The 27,509-nt window shown below is 33.2% G+C and overlaps 1 protein-coding gene across 1 annotated transcript; it reads left to right on the top strand.

Moving 5' to 3' along the window:
- Positions 1-27,509, top strand: LOC128555927 (prostatic spermine-binding protein-like). Its single transcript, XM_053539752.1, has 3 exons — positions 1-27; positions 27,021-27,147; positions 27,247-27,509. The coding sequence occupies exons 1-3, from the start codon at positions 1-3 to the stop codon at positions 27,507-27,509; spliced, it is 417 nt and encodes a 138-aa protein (XP_053395727.1).

The following is a 27,509-nucleotide window of genomic DNA, read 5'->3' as shown; positions in this document are numbered from 1 at the left end:
ATGGCGTCAAAGATGGCCGCTACAAAAGTAATGATGACTTTAATGTTTAAACACACCATCATGTCTACATTTTCATATAAATTTTTATTATTTTTTCTGTTTAATATTTTACTACGATATGTCAGATTTTATGAGTTTCTTTTTGACATAAATTGCCTGAAATTATTATGCAGAGTAAAGGTATCAAAGTCAAATAATCAGGAAACTCAAATATCGGCAGTACTCACGGTGCCGTAAAAACTACTCAGTGAAACACTACTCAGTGAGTAGTACTCACACTATTCAGTGATTGGTATTCATGGTGCCGTGAACACTACTCAGTGATTAGTACTCAAGGTGCCGTGAACACTACTCAGTGAGCAGCACTCACGGTACCGTGACAACTACTCAGTGAGCAGTACTCACGGTGCCCTGAACACTATTCAGTGAGCAGTACACAAGGTGCCTTGAACACTACTCAGTGGGAAGTACTCACGGTGCCGTGAACACACTTAGTGAGCAGTACTCACGATGTCGTGAACACTACTCAGTGAGCAGTACTCACGTTTCGTGAACACTACTCAGTGAGCAGTACTCACGGTATCGTGAACACTACTCAGTGAGCAGTACTCACGGTGCCGCGAACAATACTCATAGTTGCGGCTTTAGAGTTTTGGACCAGGCCTACTATGAAACCATACCAAAATAAAAAGTTGTCCAACTTTTTATCGCAAACGTAGTCAGCTGAAATTCTGAACGAAGACGTATGGGTATCTTGATAAAGTAATCACTTCTACATCAGTTAACACCATTTATCAAATTCTGCAAGCAAATCTTACAATAAAATCGCCGATTTTTACAAGTCACTGTTAGATCAGCATCATTTCGGCGGCCATTGTTGAATAGATACAACGAGATTCTCGCATGACGTAACCGCGCGAACCGCTAAAAATATACATGTAGAGCACCTTGTAAATAAAAGGAATAATTTATATATACAAGTTTTCTTAAGGATTTATCTATGAAAGTAATAATTCAAATCAATTTCAATAAATTCAATTTTGCCACCGGCTGCTGAAAGCAACTTTCAAACACGAAGCGGCACATGTAATGCTGTCTTAGAAAGGTCAGTTCCTCGATTTCAAAGGAGCAAGATGGTGGCTATGAGTAAACGTGTTCAGACCAGTTCAAAATTGTCATGTAGTCTGCCTTCAGTTATGGGTTTTAATGCGTAAAAACAGCACCAATGTAGATTTTACTGTATATAACTGATTAGAAATTGCTTTGCCCGGATTTCTTATTTAAATGTACAAACGCGAGCGTGTCTGATTTCTGGCACGATTATTGGTATTGATTGCCCCACGGAGTATACCTTCACGCTCCCGCCAAATCCAGTATATAAACCGAAGTGCTGAAGTAATCTTAAGCTATGTAGTAAACATGCATCTGCTTTTAAACAAGTTTAAACTCTTAAACCAAATAGATATTCCTTGTATGCACAAACAAGGCGATAATGCATCACTTGAAAATTACAATATGAAGCTGTTACTAATGTCCATGCATGCAGTGCTGGTTAACCAGAATCCGCTCTAACGGAAAAGCTGGGACACCTTTGGTAAGTCTAAATCTCTGCTAATCTATAGGAAAAAAATCTGATGAGGAAGATTGAAGGAGCGCTTGAGCGTAGGTCCAAAATTCATACTACTCTAACCGTTTTAAAAAGTATACTTAACAAAAGCTAACCCACCATTTGCTATTTTGCAAATGTGTTAAACTTTACTGAAAAACATTTCTTTAATTAAGGGACAGGTTACATCGATTATCCAAAATGAAATATTAACATATCTGAACTTTAAAAGTATTAAATACGCAAAAAAAAATAAATATTATTCAATTTTGTCAGTATATTTTACAGGCAAACGGTTTTTGATTTGTTTTAAAAAAACCACAAAAATATACGTGAAAATTTTTATAGAAAATCGAATATTACAATTTATAGAAATACATTCTCATGCCACAGAGATTGCAAATCCCGAAACTAAGGAACCAGTATCTGAAGAAACAAAAAAAAAAAATGTTTAACCGTAACCTAGCTGTTTCTTTGAACAACATTTCACAAGAAGAAAGAAAAAAAAAACAGGCAGAAATTAGATTTAATCACTTCCAATCAAACCCAAACAGTTTGTCGTCAATGAAATGGTATACGTTGTAGGTGTTCTTCTTTCATCAAAATACACACGAGGTAACTCTAATTATGAATCTTCTAATTACTATTGTTTTAGTTAGGAAAAGGGAAGTTGCTATTATAAGACAACGCACTACAATGACTGCTTAGAAAAGAGATACACCACAGCTGGAAAATATTGTGGAATATGTGGCACCAAACGAGGGCGAAATGAGGCAATAGAAGCAATGAAACAAGTCGTCTGTTCAATTTATCTTAAATGGAATGTGAATTGACGAAAACAAGGAAACCTGAGAAAAAGAATAGATCATCATGAAGCACTGTGGATACCTGTGGTGCCTGTGGAAAATTGTTTTTTCTTTCTTAAATTCGTCTTGATATTTTCTCAAGCCAATTCTAATCTAATATTTACAATGTCTTGTTATGTCAAATGATGTCCATCATGGAGCTATGGAAATTAGGACAATGTAATAGAATGCCACAGATCAAAGAAAGTAATTTACCTTTCTGTGTCATTCCTCCGAAAAGACACTTCTGTAGTAAACTGCAGTGCTATAACGAAAGAAGATCGAGTTTAATTTACGTACACTAGACAGAAATCAACTGCATACTGTGAATTTGCGCCATCTACAAATTAAAGTTGCCTGCTTTTGAATTGATATAACTTCACTATAACCTGGTTCCCGGCGTATACTAATAGACACTGTGTAGCAACAAAGGTGTCAAACCTCACTGTAGGTTAAAAGGTCACTTATTTAAATCCTTGTTGTTTCAAATAAAAACGACAACTAAAAAAACCCTGTTAAATATCTAAAGCAATGTGGATGGATGAAAACTTGTTTTAAAATGAGTTACCTCTTTTTAAAAAAGTGAAAATTGAGAAAATTTGTATTATAAGTGAAGCACTGGGAAATGTTACAACGGGGCTTTCTACTCCACAGTTTGTGTTTAAAAACCTTTCCATATATGCATCCCTTTATTATTTTCTAGAAGAAACTGTTTTTATTTCAATGCTTCTAACCACCACTCTAACCATAGCTTGTCGAAACAATTCTACAATCGTTAATTTATTGAAAATTCTACCATTTCCAATCAGCAGTCCCTCATCAGATGTACTTTCTAAATTGGTTACATAAATGGCTAAGACTTGCACTGAACAAGAGTTGTGCTGGAGTACAAATGTGGCTCTGTCTCACTTTTGTGTTTCTAGCCAAATGTGAACACGTAAGATAAACTCATCAAAAACCTCCGATACACTGAAAATCACTTCTCCTGCCATAATATATCCACAGTTTCTGGACGAGAATCATCTGTCCGTCGGGGGGCTGGAACCATCACTCTCCAGGCTATGACCCGTGTGTATACAGGCAACTAAAAAAGCGAAACTTCAATTAAACAGTCAGTGGAAATGAAATCAATTAAGTAAGAGGTTTTAGAAATTCATCTCGTACGGGATCATTGAAACATGTCCTCTTAAAAAGGCATGAGAAATCACTACCAGAATTTTTTCCAGGCCATTTAATCGCCATGTGCAACATGCATTGTTAATCACTAACAATACTGTTGATCATCTTATCTTAAACGAATGAGTATGTCTGCAACTGACGTAGCGGGGGTGGACTATGCAGAGCTCCTTCATGGTATACAATTATTATTGAATTTGTTATACAATACATAACTTATACTAAGTTTAATTAGTTTTTTTTTGATTTCATGTTGAACAATAAAATACAGGACGTATTAATAGAACGTTGAGTCCATCTATCTTTCCTTCAACAATTCTATTTCCATCAACTTCATCTAATATGAAAATCTTTCATAGCACCCTTGCATGGCCTGACTACAAAAGGTCTGGACGCTTGGACAAAGGCACCTCCTATGTCTAAAATAATGCTCGAACCGCCTCCAGCATTAATCCTGATCTGTAGCACCCCGTCTTAATGATCCTTTCTCAGAGTTTTTCACTGTTTAAGCGGGGAACTAAATCTTGATGCACAAGCAGTTGCCGGCGTTTAATTTACATTGAATTATTGTGGAAAACTTCTCCGCGAAAAGGAGTGAAATATTTAATGTCAGTAGCGTTTTTTTTTTTTTTTTTTTTTTTTTTTTTTTTTTTTTTTTTTTTTTTTTTTTTTGTTTTTGTTTTTTTTTTTTTTTTTTTTTTTTTTTATTTTTTTTTTTTTTTTTTTTTTTTTTTTTTTTTTTTTTTTTTTTTTTTTTTTTTTTTTTTTTTTTTTTTTTTTTTTTTTTTTTTTTTTTTTATTTTTTTTTTTTTTTTTTTTTTTTTTTTTTTTTTTTTTGTGTTTGTTTGTTTTTTTTTTTTTTTTTTTTTTTTGTTTTGGTTTTGTTTTTGAGAAGACCTTCACAAGTTTTGTCGGACGTCTCATGATCTCAATTTGCCCCACAAGCGAGTCTTTACATGAAACCTAAGGCTTAAAAAGTCATGTAGACTAAATTGTGAGGGCCACACAGGGTCGACTGGGTCAATGGAATTAGATCATCTCTTTCCAACAAGAAAAATGTTCCAGAAGTAAACAATTGTTAAAAGGTTTCGAAGTTAAAACATTAAGGTCTCTTGCAAGTTTGATTACGGCCAGTTCTAGCGAAGTCCAACTAGTTTTGTCCTTGATATATGCAAAATACCTAGTCACTATGTTTACACTTCTTCACCATGTAAAAGATATTAAATATAATGTTTAAACCTTCTAGTATTGACAATCAGAGAAATTTGTCTTAATTGGCATGGAACCTGTGCTACGTATACTGTTCGTGCATTACTTAATCAAAAGAAAGACGTATTAACTACACAATGGTCTACGTATTTTCTGTTCTGTGCCATAAATTTATCAAAAGAAAAAATTATTATCATTTGTACACATTTTCCTTGGCATACTTGAACAAATTTTGATTCTAAATAAAACCTTGTCAATACACACTGCAAGGATAGAATAAAAGTCAGTATTTAACCGAGAATCATTGCCTTGAATTGGTACAAAAATTACACAAAATTCCTCTAGTTTTTCGGAACGTAGAAGTTTTTCTAAAAGTATTTAAAACTGACCAAAATGGAAAATAAATTGCATCATTAGAGAGATATACATATGTTTTAAGAAAAAGAACTAAAGAAATGCTGCTGCAGGCAAAGAGGAGTGAAATTCTGTACAAAATAGACCATTGATACTAGAGAATATATGTTACTGGGCAAAATAATTCAAATAACGCCTAACAATATATATCTCCCAGGAAGTCCCCACTGATGCAACCTTATCTGATCGTTTTTACCTTGACTGCCAAAGAAACGAAGAAATTGAAACTATAAAAAGTAAATTTTCCTCTACCTTTTATTTATAACAGAACAACATTTACATAAAGTGTTTTAGGGTGCTGTGTCCACATGCTATTGATTCCATCATAAACTGACGTGAAACAGCGTAAACACTAGGATATGTCACCACACCGCCGTCATGGCCAACCGAGAATCCCATGACGTGACAACAACTATTCATTTCCGCAGACTCAGAGGCCGCCGCTTCACCCTATTTTCAATGGACAAAACGTCAGTGTATGATTGTTAGCAAACGTTGGGAGGGAGTTCTGATTCCGTAAGTTAATAATCAATATAAAATGATACTAAAACTTTCTGGATAAAAACACGTCAGTTTGTTTGTTATTATATTCGTTCACATACTAATGGTAAAATAATAAAGGTGATCACAATAGCTCACACTGTGCTCAGGTGAGCTAAAAATCATACAAACTTAAAAGTTACTAGATTGCAGCTCACTGTTAACAAGACTTAACAGACACACATTAACAATCTATTTGCACCACGGCAGGTTAAGAGCTCAGTCTAGGGAGACATATTAGCTTTCTTGTGCAGGCTTGGTTTTTTTCTATTTGTGTTAATTGTAATTCTGAAATTACTCGTAAAACAAATCCTAATTTTGCTTTTATATACACATCACAAAGACTTGCATTACACTTTATTTATTGAATAAACTGTTCACATGTTTAAGTTTTATCTGTATACACATTTATAATGATCACAGATCACATAATTTGTTTTATCCATAAAAATGAAATATAGCTAAACTGTGAATAACAACTTTTAATACCCGTACTGGATGCTTTTGTCAGGCTTTGAAATAAGTATTGTCAAAATAAAGAAAAAATGGTGACTTGCTGTAATCTGTATTCTAAAATGTACAATTTCTCTTACAACAAGAAAAAAATAAACAAGAGGGCCATGATGGCCCTGTATCGCTCACCTGGCATATTGACATAAAGATCATCAAGATCAACATTCTGGGCCAAGTTACATTAAGATATGATCATAAAATGTAGCCCCTAAAGAGTTAACTAGCTTTTCCTTTGATTTGACTTGGTGACCTAGTTTTTTACCCCCCCATGACCCCGATTCAAACTTGACTGAAAGATCATCAAGATTAACATTTTTGATTAAGTTTTATGAAGATGCAGTCATAAATGTGGCTCTGGAGTGTTAAAACGCTGTTCCTTTGATTTGAACTAGCGACCTAGTCTTTAATCCCACCTGACCTAGATTTAAAAATTGGCTATAGATCCATCAAGATTAAATTCTACAAAGTTTTTATTAAGATATGGTCAAAAATGTGGCCCCTACAGTGTTAACAAGCTTTTCCTTTGATTTTACCTGGTTAAAAACATGTTCCTTAGTTTTGGAAACCCCAGCGACCCAATATCAAACTTGTCCAATATTTTATTGACGGTAACATTGACCAAGTTTCATTAAGATTGGGCAAAATTGTGACCCTAGAGTGTTAACAAGCTTTTTCCCCTTGATTTGACCTGGTGACCTAGTTTTGACCCACTTGGGCCAAGATTTGAATCTGATCTATGGATCATTAATATTTAACATTCTGACCCAAATTTATGAAGATATAGTCTTAATGTGACCTCTTACAGTGTTAACAAGCTTTTCCTTTGATCTGACTTGGTGACCTAGTTTCAAGATGACCCCCAAAATTAAATGTGTCCAAGATTTTATTGAGGGTAAATTCAACTTCTAAGCTGGTAGGATCCTTATACCAAACAAGAAATATCTTTAAAAATGATGGTCGGCGAATTGTAATAAGGAAAGAAGTTTATGAATTTTTCATCTATCATTCATCTTTCATCTAACATTTTTCAAATTGCAAAACCGCACTTTAACAATTTAAATGGTTCTCTTTTAATTTTTCGCAAAGGTCTCGTAGGGTTGCAATTTTGTTTCGTTTATCCTTAGACGAATAATTACAGCAGTAGTTTGATGAAGATTCATGAAGCGGTTCATGAGAAGTTGTCATTAAATGTGTTTATATTTCTAGCTAAATTGGTCCCTATCCCCATTTGTAACAAAATAGCAGGAGACCTTACCATATTGTTATACATCGAGTTTGATAAAAAAAAAAATCCATTACATTTTAGTGGTTAATGCGAAGAAAGGCATATCTACTTTTAGCTACAGTGGTCCCTAATAGGGCCCAAGTTCCTATATAAATAAATTTGGAAGAGGACCTTATAATGATGCTCCAGACCAAATATGACAAAGATCCACCAAGCTGTTCATGAGACGCTGTATAAAGGCATTTCTAGTTTTAGCTCTAGCAGCCCATAAAAGGGGTTAAATGTCCCAGCTGAACAAAGTTGGCTGCGGGCCTAATAAAGATGCTACAAATCAAGTTTGATTAGAATACATGAGAAAAAATCAATTAAAGGATTATTTTTTATTTATCATTTTTATTTATTTCTAAAATAGGCCAACTGATCCCACTTTAACAAATGCATATTCGCTATTCATGAATCTTTGGACAATGAAGTCACACCTATAAAAAAGTGAAGGTCAAGCAAAACATACAATTGTAATTATTTCAATATTTTTGTTTCATAAGCAAAGTTTGTCCGTAGTCATATCACATAGATAAACTCTATGCAGTGTACCTTCATTTCAGAGTAATGAGATTCAGTCATTATATAGCATATATATAATAAAACAGATTTCAACTGAGTTCAATATTTGCATACCATACTACAGAAAAATATTCATTTATAATAAATCAGTTAAATAATTATAACAAATATATCAAAGCAAACAAGTTCTAATTTTAATATGCAATCTGAATAAGTCACAAAAGCAAGAAACCTTTTCATATACAGACGACAATTGTAACAAGGAAAATCTTTTAAAAAGCACTTCTCTACATAAAAGACTCTTATCACACCCTTATTCATGTGATACGCGGACCGTATTCAGCTCTTTCCTTAATTTGATATATGTTGGTATTTGAACAGGTTTTTATCATATTTATTAAACTTACTTATCATTTTGAGATATATCAATATTCTTGCTAAATATACTGAGCCAAAGTTAGCTTTAAAACTGTGATCAGCGTCGTTTAGGATAAACGTTTTGTCTACATTTCACTCAGCGTAGCACAATCAACAGAGTGAAAGAAATTGACACTCTCGTCCAATCAGGCAGAGTGTTACATAAATCTTCCGTTTTGATAAATTATCTATAATGCGTTATCAAGTAGTTTGATTTGCAAACTGAAGTCACGTGGCATAGGTAACGAAAACGATTTAGACGGCGTCGCCGAAAAATACAACATTGCAGATCAGGGTTCTCTTATAATATCCCTATTATAAAAGATGGACAATTTCCAGTTACATTTGCAAACACATGATGGAAGTTTAATTGTTTGTTTATATTTTCTATATCAAAAAGAGACATATCTTCTAACCTAGCGCTACATTAACTTTCTCTCAGACCCATGGAACTGTCGAACCCAACAACTTTATTGTTTAATTCAGTATTTTATGAGAGCAGAACAAGAATATTTTTTTTTCAAACCTGAAAACATGCTTGCCTATAAAAAAGCTTTAGTGGTGGATTCATATTTTGACATAACATATCTTCAATACTTTCAACAGACAAACGGCTGTCAATAGTGAGGCCCTGATAATTAACAAGATATTGTGACATTGATGGCATACCCGTTACCTCAAGTGTGAAATCAGATACTTTGTAATTCTTTCACTTAGACCCTAACTGAAAGCATACTGTTTTTCAGTGTTCATCAAAAAATCAGAGAGACAAGTATTCAAAAACATTAAAATTTTCCTAATGTTGTAGGAAAAACATCGACATCCCTATGGGAAAACAGAAATGCGCTATCATCTGATTTTAGAAAAAGCTTACAATGTATACCGATTCTGATAATCATGTCATTGAAAAAAATACCATAAAAAGAGGTTCCAATAGCTACCCTTAGTTACACCAAAATCTACAAGGTGCATAGTGGAAAATATATAGCTGATGCTGTCAAAGCGATTGCATGAGCATTTCAAATACAAATGTACATGAAAAACATGTAACAGTGTGAGAGCAGCAGTATGACAGTATGAATGTTAGCGTAGACTGGCATCTGTAGTTAATGTCTTTAAGGAGGTAGGTTACCTTAATATTTGTATGTGCATATGCCCAACTGGAAGCTAACTGACGATTTACGACGACGTTTACGACAAACTAAATGTGTTTGTATATCCATTTTTCTGAAAAAATCATGAACCTGTCTCCGATCTGATGCTTAATGGTTTAATAATGTAGAAATAATGAATAAATTGCCACAGAACCGTTTCAAAACATTGTTGCCTTAAAATGATGTCATCTTTACTTTAAACTTTAAGAAAAATAGGGTACAATGTAAAGTGCTTGGTATTTTGCTAATGATTTTACCCAAATGTTCCATGTTGGTCATTAACAGAATGGCACTGAAGCCGTCGAAAAACCCGTTTTCATACATAATTGTTTACAAATGAGAGACCATGAAAACACGAGCCCCGCGACATATACATTTTAAGTTTATATTAGAAAGCTAACGCGCATACTAGTAAAATTATCAATTATGCAGACTTCTACGGATAACAATGAAAGCAAAATACAAAAGTGTTAAATATCCGTATTTTCCTTCTTCTTTCAATATGAAATACCTTTGGAGGGTTCTGTACTTCAAACCTGGATAAAAATTATACTTGAAGGGACAGAGATAAACGAAATTGAGATTAAAGCAGTTACAACATTAAATTACACGAAATACAAAAAAAAAAAATGCTGCGGTTCAACTATGAATTTACCCTGGTAACAATGTACCCTACCTCCTTAAGTCTTTTAACCTTTACAAGTCATTCTCTCTGCCACATAGCTCTTTCTGTAACATTTGTCATCCTCTCCTATCTCTGAGTGTGAAATAAAAGCTTGAAAGAGGAAAGATCAATTTATCACGACGGATTTGTACGTCTTGTAAGCGACAAATATCCCAATATATTGTCCCTATCGACAAATGTACATCAGCTTCTATGTATTTTCTTTGATGATTAAGAAAAACCCTGATGGGCGTGGGATATTTTTATGAAAGATCTAGATCGAGATAACAAACTTGCTCAATCCGCGTCTGTTATTATAGTATTTGGTTGCTTTCTACAGACTTTATTATTTATGAAAGTGCTAGAGTATTTTTTCACGGGCAAAAGAGTCACAGTAAATGCCAAGAGGCGGACAATAACTTTTCCGAATTTTACACAGGGGCTTACACAGACTGTTAAACTACAATGTATAGTCATGACTGAATATACTTACATATCGAATGGGGGAGGGGAATTTACGAAATACAATGTAGAAGACTAAATCAATCATTAAAGTGGAATTATATGCATTTTTCAAGTAAAATCAAGCTTAAATAGATGTGTATGTAAAAAGTGTGGAGAAAATTATAGCTTATAACCCAGCATACCAAACTCTTCCTGTTACCAGTACGAAATAATAGGTTTCCAAATATGTCTTTTCCTATTTTGACTGGGGCAGTCTTTTTAAAAAACGCCAAACTGCAAGCAGGAGTTGCTTCCCTTCTACTTCAGAAAGTTCTATTTTCAGGTAAGGGAGATCATTGCGCAGGAGATTGAAAAATATCCTTTATTTTATCCGTCCGATTTCCTTAATTTTAAAGCATCAACTTTAAATACGAATGCGGCATTATCGTTGATTTAACACATCTAATTGCACAGCAACCGAAAATTTCTTTTATAAAACACTCACTCAAAACACACTATGTGCAGTATTAGATGCGCATAATGCCACTTTAAGGAAAAAATAGTTTATTTTGGGGTTTTAATTAGAATAAAACTGAATGATGTTTAGTAAAAGTCAATATGCTTATAGGAGTTTTCATATGCAACGATGTCTGTGTATCAATATGAACATTTTCAGTAAGAAATGCTGTGTATTTTAAACCATAATAAAAAAAGTGAAAGACATTGCGTTTGCTCTCCGTGACAACTTGGCAGAAGACAATTTGCCTGGAGCATTTCCTCCTCCACCTCTGAGTCATGTGGAGAAATTGACAGTTGCTTGTAAAGAAAACGCCAGTACATAATCCACGAACACAATCATTAGTTTTAGGTTATTTCATTTCTATATTTTGATTGAAATAATGTTTGAAAACATCATATAAGCCAAGCAAACGAACAAACATTCAATAAACACATGAAGTAAAATCTTTGTCTTCATAAAATGCAAATATATAAGAAAAGTGAATTTCAAGTAGTTCAATAAATAATGCCTTATAACATAATACATTCAGTTCCAAATGTTATATCTGTACGATTGTTATGACTTTCAGGGATAAGTCACCACCAAAGGACGTACACTCCTGTTTACACCCAGACGTCGCATAACTACTTGGCAACAGTTGTTTAAGATGACCACCATTAATATACGGGTAAATTGAGTGATAAATTTGCTGTAATTACATAATTCCGGTTTATATTTGTCATTTTCTATTTCTATGTTTATTTCAGACGTCAATCATTGGATAGGAAGTTTAGTCAAAGCCGTAAATTACTGGGCCTGAGATAAAGTATTATATTCTAAGACTTTTCAGATGTTTGCTTTATTACATACACCATGATCATACCATATCACCTCAATATTAGTTTATCCTTCCGTTAGTTATTAAATATTCTAATTATGTAATATTGTTGTGAAAAAGAAATGAAATGAGATTTAAATGTGTGACCTTCAGATCAAGAGTCTAACGCTCTACCTATGTACCGCTTTGTCTACATTTCCCTAGCTTTACTCAACCCTGTTGTGACATTTTCCTGTTAATGCCTCAGAATCCCGTGAGTAGTGACCTAAAAGAAATTCCATTTAGGTGTAAATGTAAAGAAGTATTAGAAAAATATGAAAAACAATGTAAAAATTTAATCCATGGCTGCATGTGTTGATTCCTGCCCTCTTAATCGATGTCAAATGATATAAATCATTTTCTAAAGATGTATGTCTACGTCAGTCGTTGTTGTCCAGACAACTTCTACTGTATACGAAACATCCGCTCACATAAATATTGCATGTCAGTCTGTGTCGTTACATCACTTCCAAGTCTGGTGTCATCTCGACGGAAATTTGTTTGTAACAAAAATGCTACTAGGAGTTATCTGTGTCAAGAAACTGAACAGTAAGGATAATTACCAAGTATTAGTGCTAATAATTTCACTAGGGGCATAAAGAACTATAATTATATATATTACTGTCTAATTTGTCCTTAAGAACCCTATTAATAAGCATTTTCAAGAAGGATTTTATGAATTTGTAAGGATGTTAAATAATTTAAACATGCCAGTCATATAAGGTCGTGGTGGGGAAAACTCTGCCGATCAGAAGGTGACTGCACGTATCATACTTCAATATCTCTGCTAGCAGTTTCATTAGCTGTTAAGTACATGTACAAATGTTTAACTCTGAGCCTGGTTTCCGGTTCACGCGAAATACCAGCATGAATCGTGGAACTAGAACACGCCTAGTCTCCTTTTGCTTGGCTGATTTATTCTCTACAATTTGGCTGGTCGCACGGCTAGATTGTTTAGTTTAGCTCGTCCCCTAGCTAGACGTTTGAGTGGCCATTATAAGTTTATTTCAATTTGTATTGATGTTTTTTCTCATGTCTGGTATATTGAATAGAAATTAAGAATATTGTACTTTTTCTTGTGTTTCTTAATTTCGGATAATAATATATATTTAAAACTAGCAACACCGAAAATGAATCATTTTGTATGTTTACTGCAAACACTGAATGTATTCTTATGTCACACTGTATGATAAAACTCAATGAATTTAATGAACTCAATGAACTATTTCTAAAAGATATTTGACGTAGAATATAACGATATGGTATGGTGATTTAAGTAAAATAATCTCATCTATGCACGAGATGGCAACACTTAATGTTTACTTTAGAGATTACAACCTTTTAAAACATATCCGAAACATATTATATTCCTCCGCGTCTGTGGAAATGATGTTTTCGTGATTGCAACATATTAACGTCATGCTACCAATCCGTCAAAAAATGATGATCTATGTTTGCTTTGTTGTACCGTGGCAACTAATGAAAAATAAGCAATACACTTTAAAGTTTCTAAGTAAAATTAATGTCGATACGTTTGATCAGTAGATTAATTGACATGCTTCAAATCTGCTTCAACAGTTACATTGTAATTACACAAAAAGCATTGGGAAACATATAACATTCACAAAATTTAATGATGTTTAATGCATACACTGTAGTAAATGCAAAAACCTATTGACATATTTTTTATAGTATAGTTTTGTTGCTCTCTGGTGCCCGTTCGTTATGGACTAGAGAGGCCCATTATTCTATATTGTTTGAAATTTATGTTCAAGCTGTATCCTTTTAGGAGGCTGGAATAACATTTATCTAGTATCAATAACGGTTGATCATTATACAATCATATTAATGAAACAAATAATGCATTCTCAAAACAAATACCAATAGAACTATAGAAAATAATGTCAAAATGCTAAAATACATCTCTTCGAAATGACATCGGTCATAAAGATTTTACTGATAGGGACATAGACATTTTCTACTAAAATCATTACAGTTCAGTAAAATGAAAACAGAGAATAAAGAAAAGTAGTTGTCTTAGTGATAAGGTTAGGGATTAGATATTTTTTGAACATGCAAGCTACATATGTAAACAGTAAAATATAACTACACAAAAGTCGTTTACAGGTATTAAAGCTTCTAAAATATTGGTGTGATATGTTTTCTCATTTGAACTTCCTGCAGATTAATTGCAGATGGCACAATCACATAATACTCTGATTCTAAACTATAAGAGTGATACATTTTGTCATTTGAAATTCCTGCAGATTATAATATGAAGATGGCACAATCACATAAAACTCTGATTGTTAATATTCATTTGGTGTTATCAAATGAAATTGATCAAGAATATATGTGGTATCTCTTAACACAATAAAATTATATTGCATTGTCAATAGGGTTGACATATACCATTTAGATGGTACATTTAGAAATTCGAATTGGATTGGAGGAAAATATGAGCGTAATAAATCTAGCATCAAGTGAAAGAACGGTAGAAAAATAACGCACCTTGTATAACTCCTGAGAGGGTGATATGAAAAATGTTCACCACGAGATATATGAATATCGACCGAGGCGCCAGCTTCAGGAATGCAATATTTATTTTATTATACCGAAATGACACTAAAGGTCAAAACATTTACTGTAAAATCAACATAATGATTTAAATCATTTATCTAACGTTAAAAATGAATTGCCAAATAATGGAGACTGAATTAAGGAGTGCTAACTTGTTAGCACTCGGATGGCAACTCTTCTGTGTAATAAGACATTTTTTTATAGATTTAGTCGAGACGCATATCGCTGAATCCTATGTTAAAGTATGCGCATTATCATTTCAACATTGTGACGCTGCTGAAATCGCTAGCAGTAACATTCGAAAAACGGCTATAACTTTAATATTTCTAAACGAAACATATATGTATGAGCACTTATTTTCTTAGTTAGATCATTTCCAATCTCATGAAAATAGTTTCGATTCAATATTTGATAAAAAGTTGTTTTCGAAATTTTTGGCACGTAGAAAAAGAAATTTAATCCTAAATTATAAAAGCACATCTTCTGAAAAGTTAACGTTAAAGTCTTTTACTCAGTGAAATTACTCAACGGGAGATATGAAAAAATAATATCACATGCGCAGAAAAACAAAATAGCGCTTTTGCGCAGGTGATATGAAATTATGTATCATATCACATGCGCAGAAACTGAAAATAACGATTTTGCGCATGAGATATAAAATTACTTGGGAATATGATATATTATTCAAGTTAAACTAATGGGAAATTTGCATTGGATATTTATGTGAGGTATAATAAATCGTTTTATCGCCTAAGTCAGAAGCTAATGTTCGGAAGTGCATTTTGGTTGACATTTGACAGACATTTTGGGCAGCATATTTTTCCTGTTCTAAAATACTTTCAATATAAATGGGAAAATGGAACATTCATTAATATATTTTTCTAAGAAAAAACCTAATTTTAAGTGTGATAAGAATCTGATTTCTAGTCCAGCTTTCACCTTTTGTTCCCGGTCAAAAACAGTCAGACATAATATCAATCACCTCGGCCTGATATATTTGTCAATTGATATATATGTTTCGAGAGTGGTTCAAATAAGCTTGAAGCTTTCATCACAATCGAGCTAAAATAAATTACAACTAAGTCGGAAAATCTTCGAAGGGAAGTATACAAATTGGTGTTAAATTTTATCTTTATTCGAATTTTCGGACACTTTCCTTTTTCACAAGAATATGGAAATATATTTTCTGACTAAGTAATTCCAGTACATTATATCACAGAAATGAAAATTTGCGTCCTGTCACTAAGAAACGTCACGTCTATATCTGAGTTATGACTTGAGTCGTTTCCCGCAAAAAGGGCAAGTGCATAACATAGTAGCATAACAGGGCAAACACAATACTAGTGCAGCAAATATACAAATGAATAAAGTAAATAAATAATGTAATTAATAAAAAATATATTATTATAAATACGCAAATAACGCCAATTCTTGTTTAAACCCCAAGCAGTTTAAAATATAACAGGATGTCTATACGTAGTTTGAAACATAGAAATGGCATGCATTGTCATTTCAGTGAAGGACCCCTCCATAGTTTTTAGAATTACACAAGTTAAGTTAAAGAATCCAAGGGTCACTACTGATGACTATTAACGACTTTACTGAATGCATTTTAAATATTAAGTTTAATGCTTTACTGCCCTTATGTACAATTTTTTATTAGCGAAAAAGGGGCCATTCGGAGAGTGGATTGTTCAAGTGATAAACAGACTTGTACATGTTACGAGCAAAGTGTGTATAAAATCTATCTTAGATCCCACTGCTATTTTAAACAAACCAATACTGAAGCTTTTCTCGTTCGGCAGTCAATCATCGGTATATATTCATTAAAAATGTCCATGAAGTTTTACTGTAACATTATGTCTAACTTCATTTCGCGGGTTATGTTCCTCAATATGCCATGTACTTTTCAACTTTGCTGACTGTTCAAAAAGTATTCGCATATGCAAACGAGACGTGCTATCTAATTTAATGTTCCTACGAGGCTCAGAATTTGTAGCCTTGAATATAAAAAATTCTCGACTATAGTCATGATTTCGTATAACTTTTATCCCGGCACTCTAGTTGTGACAGAGACTGAGTCCAAAGTAATACCTAAGAACACTATTTTCTGCACTTGTCCGCCGATATTTGTGGTTAATGGCGAATCCAAGTAATTGTAAAATTTTGAGTAGGGTTGCTGATGCTAATTGACATTCATCATACGTTTTTTGTTATGATAAGAAAATCATTCAGGTAACATACTTTTGTCTTAAAACCTTTTTTACCAAAATTTCCTGTACACTGGTATTTCATTAAAGATTTCTGTGCTGTACAAAACACTGAAAGGCAAATGATGAGATATCATATAAGGGAAATGACAGTCACCCGCGAAACGCAAGTTTAGAAATGTGGCTTTCAATGCTGTATTTTAACTGATATGTACGCAGGCGCTAAATCCACTATTGCGAAGACGCAATTAGGCGTCACTAAATCTTCAGCATCCACTGGAAATTATAAGTACAGCGAAGTAATTTACAGAGGAGCCGACTGGGAGGCTGCACTTTGGAATTTATTCTTGACATAATATTTGGCTCTGCATGTACTGTTTGACAATATACATTAGCAAATTCATTTTGATCAAAGATTCAGAACGCGTGGGGATATTTCCGGAAGTGGTAGACTTATAATTGTCTTCATTTCCATGTCAAGGATACTATCTGAGTTCAATGTTGACAACCGTCTTTGATTCCAGATATTATGATAATTCAAGGTCGCAGCAACCTTTTGAAAGACATCGTTCCAATGCGTCATAATTGACTGATGTAAAGGCGCATCACTTAGATGCTTGGTTGTTCGTCTATTGCTGTCCACCATGCTTAACAGCTAGCTAGCAAACACCCTGCAGTTTTGAATAAAGACGACTGCAATTTGCACCAAAAAGGACATTATGCACTGGTCCGAAAAATACGACAGTCTTCTTGCGAATGTTCGTTTTTTGTTGTTGATCTGGCATCATCTTCTGCATTTCGCGTTTTTGAATCGAGATTTGCAATTTTATCTGGTGTCAGACTGTCTCACAAAGAAATTCGTGCTTGGCTTGGAGTTCTCTGTAAGTGTGACAAAGTTCAGTACACTGCTATATTTGTATATCTCAGCAAACTCGAAAATCTTTGTCATATACGCAAGAAAGAATTCGATATTGCTGCGGTGCAACTGCCTTGTTAGCAGACTCCAAATCCGTCGGTGAAAGTCCCAGGATATTAGTTCGCAGTACAAGCGCCCTTATATTATAGTAACCGCCAAAATTAGTAAATATACAATTCATTCATAAACAAGTCAGTCAGTGCAGTGCGTTTCAACGCCGTCTAGTCTAAATTTCCATCCCGTCCAATATATTTGCATTCAACGCATTGTATTTTGAATATTCAGATAAATCGCAACAGTTTAAAATTGAATGTTAGAATTTTACAACAAGGTCGGTTTTAGGACGAATTTTAAGATATTCATATGTAAAACTGATCCAGAATCTATATTTATAACAGGGCAAACTTATGAACTGATAGTTTTATTAACCTTTTACAATGCACGTACTCGTGTTTCATTAAACGGCTTCACATTTGGGTGCATGGCATCAAATTTTGATACGCCGCGCCAAATCACACAACACGGTTTCAGTATGCATTAGACGGCGCCAAGCTTTAATGAGTCGTTTCATTTTATACTGCACGAACTCATGTTGCGTTAAACGTCTTCACATTGGACTGCATGGCATCAAGTTTTTATACACCGCTCTTAATTACACAAAGCGGTTTTAATATGCATTAGACGGCGTCAAGTTGTAATAAATCATTTCATTTTACACTGCACGTACTCATGTTCTATTAAACGGCTTCACATTGAGCTGCATGGTATCATGTTTTGTTGGATGGTTTCATATTACCGTGCATCGCAACAAGTTTTTCAATGCATCGTTCTATGTTTAGATGGATGGGATGAAGTTTTGTATTAAAATGGTTTCAAAATACAATGCGTTGAATGCAAATTTACTGGACGGGATGGAGTTTTAGACTAGACGGCGTTGAAATGCTATGCACTGACTGACTTGTTTATGAATGGATTGTATATTTACTAATTTTTGCGGTAACCGCCGCCCATACGCCTTCTATTCGCAGTCCGAATAGTGTTTGCTTCTATTCTAAACAACAAATTATTTTCGCCTATTCATTGATAATATAAGTATATTTTGATATAATATCTAGAAGAAGAGAATTCAATATCTTTTTGTTAGTGCCAATGCATGATATGCCACTTGGTAATGATAGCAAATTTAAACCAAATGCAAGAACATTGCGATAACATGCCGATTTATAATTATTCTCTCGAAGTGAAAAATGAAAAAACAAATTCAAATATTATAATGGAATTCTAACAACCATACACAAATTGATACTTATCCTTTCGGCACTTACTTTCAATAGATTTTATATCAGTATCTTGAAATATCCACTAATGTGTTGACGCTTTTTTGTGTATATTATTGCTATTACATTGTTATAACTGTTGCTTCTTCAGACACATCTATTTTTAGAATATTTATGATTGTAATAATACAAAACGGTATTCAAGACTCTTAAATCAATACAAGTTTTAATTGACAAAATGTTATAAAAAGTGTAATTGTTATATACCAGAAACCGCTAAGTCTCATTTTTGTAATTATATAGTCTATATTATTCGTTGCAAGATGACATTTTATAAGTAATATCTACAGACAATAAAAATTCCAGCTGGGAAAGAAGTTATACTTGCGATATTGTCAAATATTTGGAAATAATGAAAACAACGTGCACGAAAGCCATTTGATACCATTTTATTGAATTTAAATCTCCGCCAAATGTAATTGTAATCCATTTCATCATAAGAATTTCCTGTAATTTAGATAAATGTAATCTGACAAGATTACAGGAGCTAGTTTTCTGGTATCCATTGCGTTTTACTTACATTTTACATACGTATAAAATACAAGGTGATCCCATGAAGATTTTTACAACACAAAATATAGTTTTAATGCATGTGTTTAATACATGTTAAGTAGCATAGTTCATTTTGATTCTTATTAATTACACATATCTTTTTCCCTGATTTAACCCAAACTTTCAACAATAAGAGAACTACTTAGAATTGATTATTTCAATCATTTTTGTTTGATAATGAAGACTTAAATATAAAAGGCACGTATGAAATGTCCGGCAGTTTTTTCCTAAACGATGAAAGGTGTGTAATGGCTTTTGTTTAACTCATTTTGTGAAGTACATGGAAAAATTGTAGTTATATATTGAAAATGGCAATTTCTGTTTACAAATAAATTCCGGGAGGCGATCGATATCTGGGGTAAAACAGAATTGAATAATAACGTGATTTACGAAATCAGGGAATATTAAAGTCGTCTCGAATAACACTATCGGTTATATGATTATGACATGACATTAGGCTCTGTAGAAGAAGCAAGTAAGGACAGGGTATTGCATACTTTCACAACTGGAAACTTAAGTTTATGAAATTGTGCAATGTCTAACAATACATGCCTGTAATCAAAGTAACTGAAAAAAGCAGGCACTAAAGCAGATTAAAAATATTTTTCCGACATGAATACCAAATTAAATATTTTTGCCTTTTGAACAAAGTTTTCTGAAAATAAAATAGCCGGTGTTCATCCGGTAAAAGAGAGTAAGCAAAAAGATTATTTCTATATAACCGTTCTGTACTTTAACATGATTGCAAAAGTGTAGCCATATGTTTTCACGACTTCGTATATTATAAGTTGGTGGCTTATAAAGGTAATCCTGTATCAGTTGGGCTTACATATAGACCCAGATTTTAAAAACAGTTATGTCCAGTTCATCCGTGGTTTGCATGACAAATTGGTTTCTTTTCAAAATCTAATCTTAGTACATAAACCCTGATACATTTTCAAGTTCAAAATAAATACTTTCATCCCATAAGTTCCAGTAATAAGCGCCTATCGTACATCTGCAAAGAACAGGATAAAATGTTGGAATAAAACATAATAACTGCTTCTCATGCCATTTCTGGAACTCTTCTGTTTTATTTTAAATTTTTACTTTATGCATTAATTTGCAAAAACATCTCAATGCACAAATTTATAAAGGTAAACATACTCGGGAGTACCATTATCAACCAATAATATTTCTCTTGCAAGGTTCATAGACAAAACTTATTGGTTCACGGACTGACTTAACGAGTCTAAAGCAAGGTCAAAAGAGATAAAAATATTTCCTATTGTTTCCTGCAGTTAACTCAGTAAAGGAATGTACATGTACATACATCCTGGATCTACATGATTCAATATACGTGAATATTAAAAAAAAAAACTAGCAAAACGTCAATTACTGTATGTCTTAATGATCCAAGTTTTGCATAATTAACACTTATAATTAAACATATTGTTTGATGTAATACACTATACATAGTAAATAACACTATTGGTTGTCATAAAAAGAGAGTATAGAATCTGTCGTATTTATAAGCCAATTTACAATGGGTGTTTCACAAGCACAATAAAAGGAACCATAACCATAACAAAACAGGTCGAGTTAATATCAAGTTCATAAACAAACAGTAAATGAATTGGAATATCATGTTACAATTGTTTTCTTTGTTTTCTTTTTATTACCGTATTAGATATTAAACTTTTTAGGCCAGACAAGGTGACGCACTATCCATTAAGTTCAAAAAATGTTGCCGCCAAATGGCTATCATCGACAAAAATTGTTAAATTGTAGACACCAAGACTGAATATTCATCTCAGAACTGACTATTAAAAACTGAACTAACAGACACTTGGGATAATCTCAGTTATTTAAGGCTGCCTTTGTTGTTGCCGTGCAGTCTTTTGGTACGATGAGCTACATGTTAATTTGTGATAAAAATCCAGTTACATGCATTCTGAGTTCTTTATTGTTTGTTGTGCTACTTTGAAAAGAACTATCTCTTGTGAACTAGAGGAAGTCTACTGGGGAATGGGTTCCGAAGTATCTGTAAAATTTATGCTGATTTTAATCAAACAAATATAATACTAAATAAGATTTAAGAAGCAGCCGACATCGGATGTTTAAAGGTGTTTTGGTAAAAATGAAGTGTTGCTCGTATTTTACTGCTTTATCACTTGTTGGAAAAGGGATTCGTAAACCTTTCATTCCCCTTTAATACGAGTTTCCATTTTGTTGTCAGTTGTTTTGTGCGTTCAAATTTATTCCGTTTTTTCTACATGGGTACTACCTCTACGAATAAATAATTATTTTATCCATCAGCAAACACACTTAACTATGACAGTAGGAACTCAATAACCACAATGATAAATATCTTATAGACCCTATTCTATTTTCGCTAATGGTATTTGGAGCATTACTGATATCAAATAGGTTTTATTCCATTATCTTCTGTTTTGATAATATCCCCGGGTCAGCGAACAATAACAAAATCAAGATAATAAAAACAATTAATCAGAATATCAATCTATTCGGCCGGATATTTCTGTAAATGTTCAATTATTTTGAATATGTTTTCCCACTTTTTCCGGAGAGGCGGCTTTTTATGTCACGGACTTAAACGAGATATGTCACTGCGCATTAGGACAATAATATCATAGTACTTTCAAAAGATCAGATGATTATAATAACAAAAATGTTTCTTCGTGAAATGATAACAAATATGTGGCAATAGATGTGGAATTTGGGTTCATGGTCAAATAATGCTTTTTGAATCCAAACACAGCAAAACGTGTTCTAATTTGCTAAGGGTGACAATAATTAATGTATGGGCCAGTAGCAACAACAAAAATAATTGGAATTATATTCTCTAAAATAAGATTATACAATTACAAAACATATTTGATATGTCTTTGCCAATCAATCTGTATTACATAACATATTTCAATGAAAAATAATAAACAAGTCAACATGTTTGTTGTATTGCTTTTCAGAATGAATCTGAATATACAATGTTTCGAATGTGTTCCTCCTTGCAACAACTTTTGTAAATAAATAATCACATAGGATGGCACTGGAAATTGTAAGTTTAATGATATATTGAAAAAATAAAGGAAGTTAACTGTTACAAGCTCACAACACTGCTGAGCACGCTACTTGAGCAATTAAGTATGCCATTTTCTTAGTAAAAAACGTACGTAGTAACTCTAACTTGTGTTTGATATAGGTTTTGTGTAGTATGTGTAGCTGTTCTGTTAGTGATAGAGAAACGTATAATTTGTACATTGCCAGCGTTTTTTTAAGGAACAAAAGAAGTATTGAAATATCGGTCATTTTAGTTATCATGATTCATGCTTATGTTAATGAACTCCACTTACTATATAGATATCCTTGGGTGAAATGTTTCTTTGAGATAATATATTATCAAAAGGAAAAATTATACTCATTGCATCTACTTAGTGTTAATGCACTGAACGTCTATCATAAATGATAGCCAAATCATTTAAATCAAAAGCACACTGCACACACACTTTGCGATAAAATGCTAACTTCAAACTTCATTCAGATATGTTTCCTTTCTAGTAATTATTTCAAAAATATTTAATCAAAACTCAAATGCAAACACTTTGATAATACGCTTATAACGGTAAATATAAATATATCATTATTTTGAAATAGTAACAAATTTTTGAGAATATTTTATGTGAATATTTCTTGAATGTTTCTTTTTTATGGTAATAATGCAAGAAATATTTCAGGACATTTATTACAACCATTTATTAATTCGTGATCATTGGCCAATATGTTTACACTGGAACTGACTGAACCCGTTGCTCTTTATTTTGCTGTAATCATAGTTAACTCGTCGCATGATTTCCTGCTGTTAGACCAAGTATAATCTACAACGCATATAAATGCTAAAATGGAAATGAAATAATTATAGTAATAAATCTCTGTAGAAGATGAAATTTATATCCATGTTATCCATTTAATTCCATTTAACTACGTTTTAATGATTTTCAAATATTCATTTTATCCATTTTTACATTTGAAATACCTACTGTTTAGATAATAGCTGTTCTAGCAAGATTACAGAATTGTTTTTTGACGATATCTCAAGCGTTTCATTAAGTACTTTCATGTTCAAGTTTATCCACTGTTATAATCTAATAATTACAAACAAAAGGTTAACGAACACACTTCAGATACAAGCTAGACTGTCTTTGAAGAATAATTATAACAGTTGCATTTTAAACGTATAAAGACTTAACATGCATTTATTGATGAAAATATAACGATAGATTATATCACAATAATTTCACAGTGAAAGCACATAATAATATTATCTTCTAATTGAAACAATGGGAAAATCCCAGAACAGTTGTACACCAGTGAATACAAATTATGAAGATAGCTTAGTATACTACAATAAATAAATATGTATACCGTTTTATATAAAAATGAAAAGAAAATATTTGAATATCAAAAAGCTGTTTCAATTCTTGTTGTATCTTGACGTTGCGCTGTAAAAATGATTATCATTTTCTTACACAGTGAACATATACATTTGTGTTATTTACATGTAAAAACGATTGCAAATATTTTATGTTTACATTATAATTTGCAGCTGCGAACAAATTATTGAAAATGGTGTTCAGTTGGTGAAAGGTAATTCAAACATACACTGGGTCAGGCAAATATCCTCTGTGCAAAATGTTACACTGTTCTTGACATAGGCTGTTGTGATTACAACAGCAGTCTTATCATGATACTTTGTGGTAGGAAACTTGCAGTCTGACATTCAGTTGTCTTTAATGCTAAACTGAGCACAACAGCAAGAATGTATTTTTGAGCTTTCATCCCATTATCATACCCCTTGATAGTGAACAATAACAAAAAAGAAGATGGTGATAAATGTATTTAATCAGAATATCAATCTTATCTGGTGCGTATTTTTGTAGATCAACAGTTGTTAAGAGAATTTTCTCTCTGCCACATTCTAAGAGAGTCAATGCCTCGTACATGAAATGTGATCAATTAACCATTTTCCAACGCACGAACAATTCCTTTTGTTAAATACGTTTAATGCGTGCACAATGATTGCAATCTCAAAACTGTATGAAGGTATCTTCACTCGACAATACTATTGAACCCGCAAATCAAATTTTGAATAACACATATGAAAACGAGCTAAACGAAATTACTTAATATTCTGGAAAACTGAGGGAAAAAAAAATGTCAAACAATCGTATCTGCTGTTTTAAACGTAAAGCTTGGACACCGGAAGTGTATTTTACAAATGATCATTGGGTGCCCCCCTTTCATAATTGTTCAAAAAATTGAATTCCATGCAGAACTCTGGTTGCCATGGCAACCGAAAGGAAAAAATTTAAAAATCTTCTTCTCAAAAACCAGAAGCCCTAGAGCTTAGATATTTGGTGTGAAACATTGCCTAGTGGACCTCAAACAAATTTGTTCAAATCATGACGAAGGGGTCACTTGATTTTACATAGGAAAATCTTAAAAAATCTTCTTCTCAAAAACCAAAAGCCCTAGAGATTAGATATTTGACATGTAGCATTGCCTAGTAGACCTCTACTCAAGTTGTTCAAATCATGACCCCGGGGTCAAAATTGATTACGCCCCAGGGGTCACTTGATTTTACATATGAAAATCTTAATTCTTTTTCTAAAAATAAACCAGAAGTCCTAGAGCTTAGATATTTCACATGTAGCATTGCCTAGTGAACCTCTACAAAATTTGTTCAAATCATGACCCCCGGGGTCAAAATTTGACCCCGCCCCAGGGGTCACTTGTTTTACATAGGAAAATCTTCAAAAAATTTCTAAAAATAAACCAGAAGATATTTCACTTGTAGCATTGCCTAGTGGACCTCAAACAAATTTGTTCAAATCATGACGAAGGGGTCACTTGATTTTACATAGGAAAATCTTAAAAAATCTTCTTCTCAAAGCCCTAGAGAATAGATATTTGACATGTAGCATTGCCTAGTAGACCTCTACTAAAGTTGTTCAAATCATGACCCCGGGGTCAAAATTGACTACGCCCCAGGGGTCACTTGATTTTACATATGAAAATCTTAATTCTTTTTCTAAAAATAAACCAGAAGTCCTAGAGCTTAGATATTTCACATGTAGCATTGCCTAGTGAACCTCTACAAAATTTGTTCAAATCATGACCCCCGGGGTCAAAATTTGACCCCGCCCCAGGGGTCACTTGTTTTACATAGGAAAATCTTCAAAAAATTTCTAAAAATAAACCAGAAGATATTTCACTTGTAGCATTGCCTAGTAGACCTCTACAAAATTGGTTCAAATCATATCCCCCGGGGTCACTTGATTTTACATAGGAAAATATTTTTTAAAAAATCTAAAAATAAACCAGAAGGCATAGATCTTAGATATTTGACATGTAGCATTGCCTACTAGACTTCTACAAAATTGTTCAAATCATGACCCCCGAAGTCAAACTGACCGCGCCCCATGGGGTTACTTGATTGTACATAGAAAAATCTTCAAAATTTTCTAAAAATAAACCAGAAGGCCTAGAGCTTAGATATATTTGACATGTAGCATTGCCTAGTAGACCTTCACAAAATTTGTTCAAATCTTGACCCCCAGGGTCAAATTGACCCAGCCCCAGGGGTTACTTGATTGTACATAGGGAAATTTTCATAAATTTGCTAAAAAAAACCAGAAGACCTAGATCTTAGATATTTGATATGTAACATTGCCTAGTAAACTTCTACAAACTTTGTTCAAATCATGACCCCCGGGGTAAAATTGGCCCCGCCCCAGGGGTTACTTGATTGTACATCGGAAAATCTTCCAAAAAATTATAAAAATCATCAGTTTGACATTTGAAACATGTAGCTCATATTACTCAGGTGAGCGATCCAGAGTCATCATGACCCTCTTGTTTCTATATATCTCGTCTTGGTACTACTTTGCATGATTAATCTAATGAGTGACGTTAAAATCATACCGGTATGCTTTCAGTATAAGATCTCTAAATTTGATAAGATGATTTATCTCCTAATTGTCTCGCTGATTTATTAATGATGACGACTTTTCAAAGGTAGATCTTGCGTACAGTTAACGCGTGGTGTATTTCAACACTGGTTCCAACACTGCCAAACTGCGTTCATTTATATTTGTTTGTTTTGCCTCCGTTGTCTATCTATTTGTTTTAAATTGTACTTTTATTTCTTTTACTTCTTTATTTTCTTGTGTATATATCATTCATATACATTTCCAATGTTAAAGTGTCTCGTTTATATAGGAAGATGCCAGCGATGATATACGCAATGAAAGCAATGGTACAGACAATGACAGCGGTGATACAGACAATGAAAGCGATGAAAGAAGCAATTCCAGTGATGGTATAGGAAATGAAAGCGATGATGCAGGCAATAACAACAGACAATGAAAGCAATGACAGAGGCAATGCCAGCGATGACATAGGCAATGAAAGCGGCGATGATACAGACAATGCAGCGATGATACAGACAATGAAAGCGATGATACAGATAATTACATCGATGATGAAGACAATGAAAGCGATGATACAGTAACAGACAATGTCAGCGATGATACAGAAAATAACAGCATTAATACAGACAATGGCGATGATGCAGACAACGATAACGATGATACAGACAATGAAAGCGATTATATAAACGGTGGTTACGATGATATAAACAGTGGCAGTGATGTTAAGACAATGACAGTGATGATAAATGCAATTGCGACGATGTTGTTTGTACCTTAA

The sequence above is a fragment of the Mercenaria mercenaria genome, chromosome 3 (genome assembly GCF_021730395.1).
Source record: "Mercenaria mercenaria strain notata chromosome 3, MADL_Memer_1, whole genome shotgun sequence".
NCBI lineage: Eukaryota > Metazoa > Mollusca > Bivalvia > Venerida > Veneridae > Mercenaria > Mercenaria mercenaria.
This window is presented reverse-complemented; position numbering and strand designations above follow the sequence as displayed.